Source organism: Chenopodium album, chromosome 2, assembly GCF_948465745.1.
Source record: "Chenopodium album chromosome 2, dcCheAlbu1.1, whole genome shotgun sequence".
NCBI classification, from domain to species: Eukaryota; Viridiplantae; Streptophyta; class Magnoliopsida; order Caryophyllales; family Amaranthaceae; genus Chenopodium; species Chenopodium album.
This window is the reverse complement of record NC_137835.1, coordinates 83,884,049-83,899,147: the sequence shown is the minus strand read 5'-3', so window position 1 is coordinate 83,899,147 and position 15,099 is coordinate 83,884,049. Positions and strand designations below refer to the sequence as shown.

Here is a 15,099-nt window from a genome sequence, read left to right as displayed (position 1 = left end):
ATCCATACATTGATCCCCATAACATGAATCATTTAGGGTCAGCTAACATAAATCATCTTGCCACGAGCATGTATCCTTCATTAGTACAGTCTCCCCATAACTCTCCTCAAACTATCCAGTGCCCTATAAAAACCTCATCGTGATAACTCAATGGCTTCAATTCTATCCATTAACTTCAACACAGAATCCATACATTGATCCCCATAACATGAATCATTTGGGGTCAGCTAACATATATCATCTTGCCACGAGCATGTATCCTTCATTAGTAGAGTCTCCCCATAACTCTCCTTAAACTATCCAGTGCCCTATAAAAGCCTCATCGTGATAACTCAATGACTTCTTTTCTATCCACTAACTGCAACACAGAATCAATACATTGATCTTCCTTCTGTCTCTTAAAACCTAGTTACTGGCTGAAGAAACACTGTCAAGATCAATAAACATCACTTGTGGGGTTAAGGACAATTACTTTCTCTAACAAACAGCTATTCCCAGGCTGGAAAGCAGAAAAGCCAGATAGACTCTTAGAAGGAATCAAAAAATAAGGAAAGTGAATCGGTAATGGTCTAATGGATGAACATTTCCAATATAATTGCAAATTATAACAAGCCTCACAATCTCATTTCAATCAATCAGCAGAATGCAGGATTAACAATGTAACATACAATAGAATGCAAACCTTCCGAGTAAATAACATACTAAACTACAGAGTAATCAAAAACTCAGACCACAAAATACCCAATGAGATTCATACTCTTTCAAAGGTTCAAACACAATACCACAACTGCTCTCAAGCATTGACAAATGAGTAAGAGAACACAATGCACAACACACAGAAAACAATGCCTCATTGTTCCAAGTCGAACTTTACTATGATTAAAGAAACACAAACAATACAATATACATCATAACAGGAACACTAATATAGATTTCGATAACGATTTCCACAATATTAAACCACAGAAGTGCAATACTATTACACTTACATCCTTAGTGCGCAATTCAATTGACTACGATTGCTTCAAAGCTCATCAAACCCTCCCCCTTCAACTCAGCTCTTCGCTGAAAACCATGAAGAACAAGTACAATTCAGATACCAAACTCAACACTTGTTTCATCACATAAACTCAATCAATGTTGAGAGAAAAGAGACATACCATCAAGCTTGAACAACATAATTACAATCAATTGCTTAAATCACAGACAAAGAGATTAGAAAGACAATCAATTGAATCTAAAATTCTTATCTTATATTAATACTCATATATTAAAACTACATCTAATTAACATCCCAGATTAAAACCATCTAAATAAATGTAAATTAAAAAGAAAAAAAAAAAAAAAAAAAAAAAAAAGGAACTCCAACTTCCATGTATATTATGGGCGCTAAAACTCTCTCAACATTACACCCACTAAAACATCGGAACATTTACAGAAAAACTATTCATCCCCAATCAAATCCTACAAACAATCCACCACATCCCAGAAACTATCTAAATCCAACAACAAAATTCATCATTTCTTCCCTCTCTTTGGCATTGATCGCTTCACCGGCGACTTCACACTCTTCGGCTTAACACTCTTCACTGCAGCAGCCTTCTTGGCAGCAGGAGCAGCCTTCTTCGGAGCCGCCTTCTTAGCAGCAGGAGCAGCCTTCTTCGCTGGAGTCGATTTTGCTGCGGTTTTCGCAACCTTAGCCGGCTTCTCCTTTGGCTTCACAGCAGCCACTGCCTTCCTCTTAGTACCAGCAGCTTTCGGCTTCGCCGGAGCAGCAGCCGCCACTGCCTTAGGCTTAGCAGCAGGCTTAGCCTTCGCCGCCTTAGCCTTTGGCTTCGCAACAGTCTTAGACTTAGCCTCCGTTGCCTTAGGCTTAGCAGCAACAGCCTTAGCCTTAGCTTTCGGCTTCGCAGCTGCTGCTTTAGGCTTAGCAGCAGCAGTCTTCGCCTTCGGAGCAGCGGTTTTCGCCTTCACAACAGCCTTCTTCTTCTTAGCAGGAGCAGTCTCTGGTTTTGGAGCAGCAGGACGGCCAGAAGGAAGCTTGAAGGATCCCTTAACCTTCACAAGACGACCAGAAGCAACGAATTTCCTCAAATTCACAAGAAGAAGCTTCCGGAATGTCGGAGGAAGATCCTTATGCTTCTCCTCAATGAATTTCTGAATCGCCTTTTGACTCGAACCATTCCTCTCCTTCAAAGTCGTAATCGCTTCACTCATCATCTGAAATTCCAATTCAAAAACTCAAATCAGTCAATCAATCAATCAATTAACCTAAAAAACCTCAAATTACAAATCACAACTACAAAATTCAATTCAACAATCAATGAATCAATCAACATTTTTCCAGAATCAATTACCTCAAAGTAAGGAGGATGAGTAGGAGTCTTCCTCGGCTTCGAAGCAGTAACCGCCTTCTTCGGCTTGACTTCCTTCGCTTTCCTCGGCTTCCCGGCGACTTCTTCAGCAGCGGTGTTCTCTTCCTTGGGAGTCTCCTCGGCTGCCGGAGCAGAAGCAACCTCTTGCTCTCCAGTTGCAGCAATTGGTTCCTCAGTCGCCGCCATTTTTGCAGAAATTGAAGCTTTTTTCTAGGGTTCGAATTTTAGAGAGAGAAAGAGAAACTGTCGGAAAATGAAGGCCGACGATTAAGATCTGTTTGTGTGATGAGCGAAGAAGAACGTTAATCTGAGGGCGTTTAAATAGTCAGAAATGTACGTCAAGAAAATCCTAAAGCTCAACGCTGATTGGTTGAGAGGGCCTTCACACGGATCGCCAACCTTTTTCGAATTTTTAATTTTAGATCGTTGGATAAGATTTTATCAACGGTTGGTATTTCTTAGTGGTGTATTGTGAAGGATTGAGGAAGGATGGTGTAGGATTTTGGATTGGTGGATTAGTGAATAAGGGTTTGGAGGGTGTGTTTCTTACTCGGATTAATGTGGGTATATCTTGAGCTATGGTTGATGGAATTTTGTGAGGTTTGGTTTTTTGGGTAGGGAATTATGTGAGCTTTCATTTGAGGGGTTACTCGGGTTCTGGCGTGGTCTAGGTTGGGAGATATTTGGGTTAGAGTCAACAGTGGTCATGATGAAGGTTTTGTGTGAGTTTGTCGTGCTTGTGCTTGATTTTACAAGAATGTTTCGGTTTGAACTTGGTTTTTTTTATTGGATCTGTTGTAGGATAATTGAGGAGTGTTTTGAATCAAAAATCGTGGAAATCGGATTTGATTTGGGTGGTGAAATTTTTGCGAGAACACCGATGAAGATGAACACACGTAATAGAAGTGTTAGGTTGGAGAAAACATGTATGTTTTGCATCCTATTGCTATTAATGATCGAATATGTGAATTCAAAATCTATGTATATATTCTTAACATTGCCCGTTAATCTTAAAACAATATCACGAGTTTAAAAATCTATTGTAGTGCGCGTTATAATGGATTAGTAGATAAACTTCCATGTATACTCTCCTATTAATGACTTTCTTCACGTGTTTAACACGAATGTGCTATCTGAGCACTTCTTTCACTTATTGTATCACCCTATAAGATTAAAAACTTGGTTATCAACATTTAACGCTTTTATGCTATTTATTTCTAAAATCTTGTACTATACGCAACACATTAATTTAATAACTTCAACTCATGCAACACAAGACTACCAATATTATCATACATATCAGTATAATGTTTTGCTGTTTTATGACTCAGTGCACTATGTTTCGATTATTATCTCGTTATATATGGTATTGCTAAGTTTAACGTAATGCAAAAATAGTTTGAATTGAAGGAAGCCTTTGTGAACAAACATGTTAGTTGTTGAACCAAGTGCAAAGTGCAATAAATTATGAACATAACTTCGAATTAATAAACAAGTAGACATGGTATTGTAAAAATATTCCTTAACATTGCTCACATTCAAAGTGTAGTGTCAATTTAACTTAGTTTATCATGAACATATGGATGCATATCCTTTTGTTATAACTTAAGCATGCTCATGACATCCTAACAAATCGTGAAAATAAATAGTGTTGAAACTAATAAGTCATAGCCCATGAATGTTAGGGTGTTAGCATGTGTGGTATTCTTAATGTGATATTTGAAGAACAATTAATAAATGGTACATGAGTAAACCACATATAATAAATTTTTCTATCATCAAACTTACTTGGCTTTGTGGTTGGAAACAAAAGAAGAACACATAAATCAAAGAGTACAACCAAAAAAATGAATATGAATGGGACAACCTCATTCCCCCTCCTTTGATATGTTTGGAGGGACAACAAAATAGCTTTTCCAAATAACACATGAGATTTTTTACTTTGTTCTCCTGATAAAATTTAAATAAAACTTGACTAAAAATTTATACACCATTGTTATAAGACTTGTATTCTTTGATTGGAGTCTCCAAACTTTGAAATTATACTACTAGCACAAGTGTTAAACATTTTTTTTTTCCATCTTTGTAAGAGATAATTTGTTTAGATGTAAAAGGTTATCTTTTCTGATTTTCCATCTTCGTAAGAATCATTTATTTAGATGTAAAATGTTATCTTTTATGTTTGGAAAAAAAAAACATACGAAGTGTTACTTTCCAATACTACTACTTGTGAGCGTTCACTCTCTCCAATTGGTCAACCAGACAACGAACTCAAGCATTGACGATGGTTTGCCCCTACTTGGCTTTTACAAGGCTCAACCACAGAAACATTGCACTGGGACTAACTTGGTTTTAATGCAAAGACATGGGTCATGATTCAAATATAGCAAAGATGGGTTGGTGCCTTGATAATGGCAAAACTGGTATGGTAGTGATTACGGGATTGTATGTCCACTTACACATTGGAGCTCTATCATGCTTGCAATCCCTACAACGGGCTTTCGATTTATCTACACATTCGACAACAATGTTTATTGATTCATAAAATCTCGTTACTCTCCTACAGGGTACGATGATGGTTAAGGAGACATCAACAATCTCTAGATCATTAAGAAAACAAGCTTCCTAGATTGAACTTCCACCATTGCAGTACATGTAAGGCAAATAGACATCGTGTTCTCCGCATTAACCAAACTTTAAGAGAAGTGACTTTACATTTTTATTTATTTTTTTTGTTTCTATTAATGTGTAAACATTTTGAACCTTTATCCGTAAAATAAAAATACAATTAATAGATTTTTATATAAAGAATATTATAATCTATATTTTGAAGGCAATAAAAGTACTTTATCCTTTTTTTTTTTTTTTTTTTTTTTTTTTGTAGGTAATGTAATGTATGAAAATAAATAAATAGATAAATAAAATAAAATTGGTCTACCCTTTAAAAATGTCAACTTTTATGTGATTTGATTTTTAAAAGTTTGAATGTTGGATATATTTCCCTTTCAATTACGACTAATGAATCGCTAAACTAAACAACACCCAAAAAATTATATTACTTGATTTTGTCTATATTTGATAGTAAATTGATTTATTATTACCCTTTCACCTTTTCTCTCTCTTTCATTCCTTGAGATCTCTAAAAATACCACCCCCCACCACCAAAACAATTAATGTCATCAAAAGCACCATAGCGAGTTTGTGTCGCTGCAAAAATAAATATATATATACATAAATCTGCTTCGATGGTATGATGTTCCAATCATAGAGAGTTGACTTTGGTATGATTGCTGGTTGTCATTGGATGATGACACTGCATATAGGTCAGGGTTATGTGGTATTGCATGGTAGGGGACGGAGGAAGGGTGACATTATTCCATGGTTAGGTTGGGAGCCGGGGTTGTGTAATGGGGCTAACTTCGGTGAAAATAAAAATCTGTGGGCGATTTAATAACTATTATGGAATCATTTATAACCCTCTTTAAAAGAGATTATTGTTTAACCGGATAAAACGATATTATTTCATGGTAATCAAATTAATGCATTTATTCTCCACTATAATGTTTTAAAATATTTATACTCCGATATATATGTGTGTGTGTGAAAGTATTATCAGCAACTGTATTATCAAATTTTCATGACTCTTAAAACTATAATATGAGTACCAAATATAACAATTGTTTAGTTTAACAGTACGTAGAATCGTTATATTCCACATGAAGATGAGAACATTTTGCTAACATTGTTTTTAAGGACAAGGTTTGTCACGTAATTACACTGTATACTAATGCAATTCTCATAAAGTTATTCATGTATTACGTATTTACGTACTTCGTATATAGCACACACAATTTTTGTTCCTTTTTTTCATGTTATTTCTACTTCAAAGTCTTTGATTTCACAAAAAGATACTTATAATATAGGTGAAAACTAAAAATAATGAAAGCAGACTTGCATCGTTAAAAATGGTCAGACAACAACAACAACACCCGCGTGCAGCTATACACATCAATATATCAACAATTTAGTTAGAAATTATAGTTACTTGATGTACATAACGTCTACAAGTTACCATAACAAAGTTTAATGATATCAAAATAATACACGTAACGTCTACAAGTTACCATAACAAAGTTTAATGATATTGAAATAATACACTGTGGCAGTGAACTCATATTGATCTTCCTATTATTATGGCTTTAATCCCTCTAAACGTGAAATAAACATATAATTAATTACAGAGTACATATGTGCCTTTTACATACTTTGTATATGTTTTATTGGTTATATTTGCGTTAATATTAACAATCTTCTTAACAAGATCAATTAAGGAAAAGTTTATAATTAACAAAGCAAAGTCTTTAAGCATTTATTTTATTTTATTTAATTTAGTAGCTTGAATATAGACTACTATATCTTAGATTCATACACTCGATATTTAATCAATACAAGGCCAGTACGTAGTTGGGTCGTATCAAATTTAACAAAAAAAATATCAATTAAATGTGATAAACAAATCATTGTGTTACATGTCCTTGATCTTTATATAAACATTGCGTCCATAATGAAAAATTTGTAGTTTAATTATAAACCGAAAACACAATTATTGATAGTGAGTAATAGTATACATGCTGGAAATATCATAGAGAATTCGAGAAAGCTTAAGGAGTGTAAGAAAAAGTTTGATTAAATTCATGGCGTACTATAATTGTTTACAGTGATACGAAAGAGGGTTGAAAAGGTAACATAATCACTATAACATACACAAAATCTTTAGGATAAGAATAATATCAAAGGTATTCACAAAATAATTATACTTACCATAATATTCAAGATATCAAGAGATTATATTATCAAAATCATCAATCAGAGTGATTTTCATTGATAAATATCTACAGGTCTCATATTAGATACCTTAAAAATTAAAGATATATAAAGATATGGTAAATATATTAAGTTAGCATGTTGTGAATATGCTTGGCACTCATATGAAGTGGGAATTCACATAGACGATTAGGGACAAGGAAAGTAGGGAGCCGCCAACAAGTTTTTAAGGAACTTGTAAACCGTTCACGGATCATTTAAGGCAACCACGATAAAAGGGATAACGAAAGACAATAACAATTGACCCGTGAAGATCACACCCCATTCATAATCCATGAGATTACTAACTCCATATGGTTCGGAACCACGAAAGGAGGATCGGGGATGATGGTACGAAGTGAGTCATGGAGTCACATTCGCCCGTATTGGCCTCTACTCGATTCTTATAGTGAAAAGTGATTCCTGCAATCTCAAAGACATGCAAACAAAGATTCAATTCGCCCCAAACTATTATTATGCTAAATTGGTTGAATATTAAAGCAACATATAATTCTAAAATATCGTGATCACTTGATTAAACAACAAGATTAAAAATGAACCTAAATCGGTTGTCCAAATTATCTTATTAGGCGTGATTTTCAATTACATGTTCCCTTTAAACATGTAATATGGTGATAAAAAAAATAATAATAGAACAAACATTAATATTGGAAGCAATTTAACCATAAATTATTAGTCAAATCAAATATAAATTAACTTAATCATGATACTAGCAACAAGAATAAAAATAAGAGTAATTAAGTGATTAATTACTCACTTTCCGCGTTTCCTAGAATTGCTACATTATGAATAAACTATTAGTAATTTTAATTAAAATATAAATCAAATTGAAATTAAATAAAAAGTAGAGATGATTTGGTCTAAACCCTCAATTAATTATACCTTTCACGCCTTGGTTTAAGTATAGAAGTTCGGGTATTGTATGGACTCCTTGGAGTGCTTAGGGAAAATATTTTGAGAGAATAGGGTGGCTAGTATTTAGGCTAAAATGGGAGAAGAGAATTATTTTGTGATTAGCCTGTTGATGATTGAAAAAGGGGTGATATGACTTCTATTACAATGAAAAAAAAGAAGGGTCTAAGAATTAAGAAAGGATAAGAATTCGAATCGGAATAAAACTCTTGCGATAGACAGTAGTTTTTGCAGTTTTTGTTTTTATCATATCTTTTGATCCAGAAATCGGAATAAGATAAATAATATGTCGTTGAAAAGCTGTTGAAGTTTAATTTATAACCCAATTAGAATCAGATTAAAATCCTTTGTAGAATAAAAGATATGGCCGAAATAGTTGGACGGTGTCAGTTTTGAATAGAGTTTGGTATTTCATTCATATCTTTTTCGTTATAGCTCGGAATTGATATTATAATATATCATTGGAAAGATAATTTTAAGGGCTATCCAACCATATAAGATTTGGATAAAAAATACGAGGCACAAAAATAATATTTGACTATCTTTGAACGTCTTTCTATTCGAATAGAATTAGGACTTTAAATTCAAAAAGAAGAGTTTTATTCAATTTCAAACTCTTTAATCTTATCTTTTCAAAAAGGATAATTAAGATCTTTTAAAAAATTACAGAAGCTTCTAGTTAATCCTAATTGGTTTAGGGATGGGATTAAAGCTTTTGGGCCCTCCACATGTTCATTGGGCCGTAGGTAAGGTGGGCTTAGGTTCGGTTTGGACTCGGTTTAGTATTCTGGCCATTGTATAACTTATTCGTTATAACTCGAATTTGGGATTATAATATATAGTTGGAAAGCTATTTTCAAGCCCCATCTAACTATTATATAATTAGACCTAGATTATGGACCAAAATAAAATGTACTAAACGTTTTTATAATAAAAAGGACATGAAATGAATTATTTTAAGGGTTTAAAGGCACGAAAAGAGGAAAATAAGTTATGGTTTTGAGAAATGGGCTAGGAACTGGGTTGGTTTGTGAAATGGAAAGGGATTTAAGCACTCCAAGATTAAATACTCAACCCGGCCAATAATGGCGGTGAAAGGTTGTTCATCATCGAGTTTGGTTTTGGGAAGACAATTATAGGTGTCTACAGTTATGTACTTATGTGTATATTCTATGTCAAAACTCTCACCATATGCTTTGTATCAACTTCTTAAAAATATAGGTTTGTACCAATTAATATTATATTTACCCTAATTCGTTATTAACCATATTAATCCCTTAATTTCGATACACTCCATTGACTATTTGATTGTCTTTAAATAGTAGTTTGACAATCTGATTGTATGAGATGGTTTGACTAGCTGCTTTTTTTTTAGCTATTTGTGTAAAATTATTTGGTAATTAAATGTAGGATAATAAATACTTTATTCAGTCTAATGACTAAAAATAAAGAAGATATATGTGCATGCATCATTCGAAGCTCACCTACTTAAGCACATGTGAATATACTTGGCAATTATAGAAAATGGGATTTGGCATTATACAATAAGCTAAGGGACAATAAAAGTAGGGAACCGCCGACAAGTTTTTAAAGAACTTGTAAACCATTCACATATTATTTAAGGCAAGTACGAATAAGAGACAACAATGCAAAAGGCAACAATGATTGACCCGTGAATATTACACCCAATTCATAATCCATGAGATTACTAACTCCATATGGTCCGAGACCACGAAAGAAGGAACGAGGATGATAGTACGAAGTGAGTCATGGAGACATTTTGCCCGTGTTGGCCTCTAATCAATTCTTATAACGAAAAGTATTCCATGCAATCTCAAAGGCATACAAACAAAGATTCTATTTACTCCTAACTATATTAAACTAAATTGATTGAATATTAATTAACAGATAATTCAAAATATTAGGGATCACTTGATTAAACTACAAGATAAACCAGTCGTGTAAATTATTTTATTAGTCGTAATTTTCAATTACATATTTCCTTTAAACATGCAATATGGTGATCAATAAATACAATAGAACAATGACATTTTATACTAGAAACAATTTAACCATAATATTGTTAGTCAAATCATAAAAATACAATAATAAACCTAAATATGATACTAGTAATATAAAAAACGAATAAGAGTAATTAAGTAAATAAATCACTCACGTTTCAAGCTTCTTTAAATTGCTACTTCGTCGAGAGATGTACCACAGTGCAAGATCTATTCAACAATCGTAGCTAAGATTCATGATCCCTTATTTGATTCAATTTCATGTATTTATTAATTTAGATTCTTTTGTATTTGCCGTACGACTTTTTATTAACAAATTGATTTATTTTTTTTTTAATAAAATTGCAACTTTGTAAATAAATTGTTAGTAACTTCAAGCAATAATAAATCAAATTGAATTAAATTAAATAAATCAAAATAGAATTGATTTGGTTCAAACCCTCAATCGATTCTACCTTTCATGCCTTGGTTTAAGTACATAACTTTGGGTATTGTATGGATTCTTTAGAGTAATAATAAAAGTAGAATAATTGTTTAATATGAGGGAGAGAAGATAGAATTGATTCAACTGCCCAAAAACTCGTAAAGGAGCTTCTTATTTATAGAGGAAATGTGAGGGGTGCAGTTCGGAACCCTAGCAAATGAGAAACGCTGAAGAAAAAGGTACTATGTGTAATCCCCCGTATTTTTAAATATTTTATAAATGAAAATTTATTTTATTTATAATATTTATTTGTTATTTTTCATAATTTAATTTCAAAAGTTTCAAATTATTAATCTGGGTCGAAAATTATTTGAACAAATTATTTTATGCACCTTTATTCTACAATTTATGTCCAATCACACAAGCCTAACCCATTTGTTTACTTAATCGACCCATTATTTTTATGAGGCCCAATCTTTCTTTTTACCCTACAATAATTCTCCTATACATACCCCATGAATCTCCAAAAATTTCCCACACAAAAAGGTTAGTCTTATTTTCATCCTCCTTTGTTTCATTATTTTGCTTAATGTTAATTTAATTGTTTTGGGTTTTGATTTTAGTATAAAGATTATATTTTTAGTATCAAATTATATTTTAATGGTATAAAGATTATAAATTTCAGATTATATTTATGTTATAAATTTCATATTTTATGAATTATAAACCTAGGGTTTCAATTTATTGAAAATCATGATTTTAGGGTTTTTATGAACAATTGATTTAGGGCTTTTATAGTAATGATGTTTTGAAATTTTGGTGATTATAACTACTGATTAGTTTAACTTAATTCCAGATTATTTTGAACACATAGATTCGTGTTTTAATTTTTAGATTTTCGTTCGTTAATATTAATCCCGTTTTAATCCTGATCAGATTCTGAATTCATCCGATTTTGATGAAAAAGTAGTTTTTTCCATGTGGAAACAACGTTTTAAGAAATATTATCCTTGAGTTTGATGCACCACCCTCTTTATAAAACATCAAAGGTAGTGAGCACCACCCTCTCGTGGCCAAATTTAGCCTCTAAATATGATTTTCGGGCAGTTTTTGATTTTAACGAAGTTTTTTTTATACTTAAAATATTATCCTTGAATTTGATTAATAAAATTAATTATGTTTAAAGTTAATTAAGCATAAATATATGTTTTTATTGAAGTTTTAAGTGTTGGAAATAGTTCTAAGTACTACTTTTGATGTTTTATAAAGAGGGTTTAATCACCCATTAGAAAGGGAGATTTTTAGGGGTTTTTATATAATTTTCAGATTTTTATTAGACTTTAAACTTGCTGTAATTTCATGAATAAGAGTGTATTTTAAGGTTTTTATGAAGAAAATTTAAAGAACTATATATAAGCCTTTAATTTTAACTAAAGGGAAGGTTTTAAAGTGTTGTTTGATTTGGATTTTGAAGGTTTTAAAGTAAGTTAGTATTGCTGTAAATTTGATTGATTGAGTATTGATTGAGATGTTATTATTTGGCTTAGGAGAGGAGTTTATTGAAGGTGATTTCTAGTTAGTAAAGTGGCATACCAATTCGTTTGCTCAAGGTACGTACAAGTTACGAAACCTTTCTTTTAGGTGCATGTTTAAGGACGACGGATCGAGAACTTAGTATCATGTATAGGGATGACTGAGTTAAATTGTTTGGTTATACATTGTGAATTTCGTATGACGTGCGCTATTTTATATTGCAAGTATTATTTGTGCTCTAATTATGCAAGGTGCGCTTAGAGGCAAAGGTATATGATTGGTGTAATGATTAATTTATTACTCATTCATGATTATGCAAGCAGGATGAGTAAAGGAAGAATTTAAGTCTTCTAAGACGAGGTTAAGGTTTTGGGGTGCCTTATGCACTCAAGGTGTTTATACACCCGAGGTAGTAAAGGAATAAATAATAAATGTTGCTTTCCACTAATAAATCAAAAATTGAAATTGAAAAGTTGTTTTACTGGATTGAATTGATATTGGATTGATTGTATTGTTATGCATATGAGTCATCACCAAGTCTAAACCTGTAAATCACGTAAAGTGCAAGATGGATGAGCAATAAAACTCTGGATTGGTGCACTTCTGGAGTAATGACAATCAGGGGTTGGGGTACATGGGGTATAAGCCGTGTACTTTTCTCGAGGCCGTCTGATCTACGAGTCTCTTATTTCAAATATTTTTCAAAACTAGGAGTTAGGTGAGATCTCATACTAACTACGGTCACGGAGTCGCGCCCGTGGTCGTTGGATGTTTATTGATGTTTCCGAAAGGAGGCATGGGGTTTTTCTTTTATTGATGTTCCAAATGGAGCATGGGTTGAACAACCTTGTCTATTGCGTAATCCAATGAATAAAAATAATGATTTACCTATTATTAATTAATGGAGTCTTAGTAATATAAATAGTTGAGTCGTGTGTTGAGTCTATAATTTAATGATGCATGATGATTGATTATTAGTAGCATGTTATGGATTTCTTAATTTATTTCGCAGCTTGTATGTACTCAGCTTTGCTGATTGCGTGCTTTGTGTGTCTTTCTTTGGTCATGGCCTTCGCCTTTCAATGACCCTGTGACGATCCAATTTTTACACTTGTAATATTGGGGAGCAGAATTACCACAGGTTCTTACACATGCAGCATTCATCAGGGTTGTGAGATCTTGAGTAGAGAGTTGGTTGTTTGCATTTTATTTCTTTTGCAAGTTTGAATTTATTTTAATTCGATTTTATTCGACACTATTTCTTTTAGGTTTGAATTTATTTGAACACTGAATTTAATCACTTACTACTTTTATTGGGTTTTGAATAAGGGCCTTAATGGTTCCAAGTTGTATGACTTAATTTGGTTTCATTCGTTGGTTTTGAAACTTATTTATAACTGATTTAGTTTTCCCGCTGCTATTTTCTGATAAAGCCTTAACGTTTGAACACGTGGCGGTAGCACGCCAGTAATTCTCTTGAATATTGTTCAGGGTCCTCACAGGTTTAAAGAGAGAATTATTGGGGTGTTACACTATGTCACAACATTGAGAGTCGTGTCACAGTACAAAATTCTATCATTTCTGGAAAAGAAAGCACATTAAGAAAAGAATATGGGAAAATCTTGGTGTCGTGGCATAGTACTTTTACACGTTTTTAAAACTTCCATAACTTTTGATCTGTAACTCAAAGTAAGGAACATATATAATATATTGTTGGAAAGTTCTTTAGATTTTATTTCCAACCCAATTAGAATTAGGTCAGAAGATTTTGTATAATTTAAGATATGACCAATTTAGTGTAAGGATGTCGGTTTTGGGCTAAGTTTTATGTTTTGCTCATATCTTTTTCTTTTTAAATCGAAATTGGGCTTATGATATATCATTCGAAAGCTTATTTCAAGGCTTATCTAACCAAATAATATTTGCACCAAAATACTGGGGCCACGAAATGAGTTTTATTCGGCTTTGTGATATGAACACGGAAAGAGTAATATAAGATATGGTTTAGGGGAAATGATGAGCTAGGAATTGGATTGGTTTAGGAGAAATAAATGAGAGGTTGAGCTAAGTCTATGGTTTTAAGTACTTAGTAGATTCAATATGCAACCCGACCAATAATGACGGTGAAAGGTTATTCATCATCGGGTTTGGTTATGAGGATATATTTTTAGGTGTCTACAATATACATATGTTAGAATTAGCTTTTACAAACTTAGCAAAAGGCAGTGTATTTGATCAACTATATGATAGATAAGTCATTTTTCCGCAATTTACATGTAATAGACCTCTCTAAAAAAATTAACATAGTACTAGGTTTTTTCAATAACAACGTTTAAACTCAATGTTTTTCTCTTAAACACACATTCACATTATTAGAGTCGTGAATTGAGTAGTTAGTCATACTTTTCTTGAACAAACAAGCAGTAACACCTCAATAATTCTCCCTTTTCCAAACCACTTATTTTAAATAAAATAAAGGATAATTAGGGACTATTCTCTTCAGCTTATTTTCAGTTCAGTTCAGTTCAAGTCCTAATTTTCTTATCGCACAAAATATTCAATTCAGTTTAGTTTAGCTCCAATAAGTTAAGTTAAGTTCAGTTCAGTAAATCAAAACAGGCCCTTATTGATACGTTACCACCACGTGCTAAAACATTAAGGCTTTAGTAGAATATTGCAGCGAAAAATCTAAACTTAAATCTTAAAATAACATGTTAAAGAAAACCAATAAGTTAAAGCATATGAGCTGGAACCATAAAAAAGACCCTTATTTAAAACCAAATCAATATTCAAAGCCCAATTTATTAACAAAGTAGCAAAACATAAATAAGTTCAACACAAAAAACAAGTACTCTCAATTAAATCAATCCCTTTAACAATGCGCTTGTCAAATCTCCGAATTTCACACAATCAAGCTAAGTAGTGCAATACTACTTCCCAATAATATAAG

At 32.6% G+C, this 15,099-nt stretch overlaps 1 protein-coding gene across 1 annotated transcript; it reads right to left on the bottom strand.

The window, feature by feature from the left end:
* Nucleotides 1-1,359: 1,359 nt before the first annotated feature.
* Nucleotides 1,360-2,660, bottom strand: LOC145604322 (uncharacterized). Its single transcript, XM_081660243.1, has 2 exons — nucleotides 2,358-2,660; nucleotides 1,360-2,220 (listed from the first exon to the last, which is right to left on the bottom strand). The coding sequence occupies exons 1-2, from the start codon at nucleotides 2,559-2,561 to the stop codon at nucleotides 1,519-1,521; spliced, it is 906 nt and encodes a 301-aa protein (XP_081516369.1). The 5' UTR covers nucleotides 2,562-2,660; the 3' UTR covers nucleotides 1,360-1,518.
* Between the last annotated feature and the right edge of the window lie 12,439 nt (nucleotides 2,661-15,099).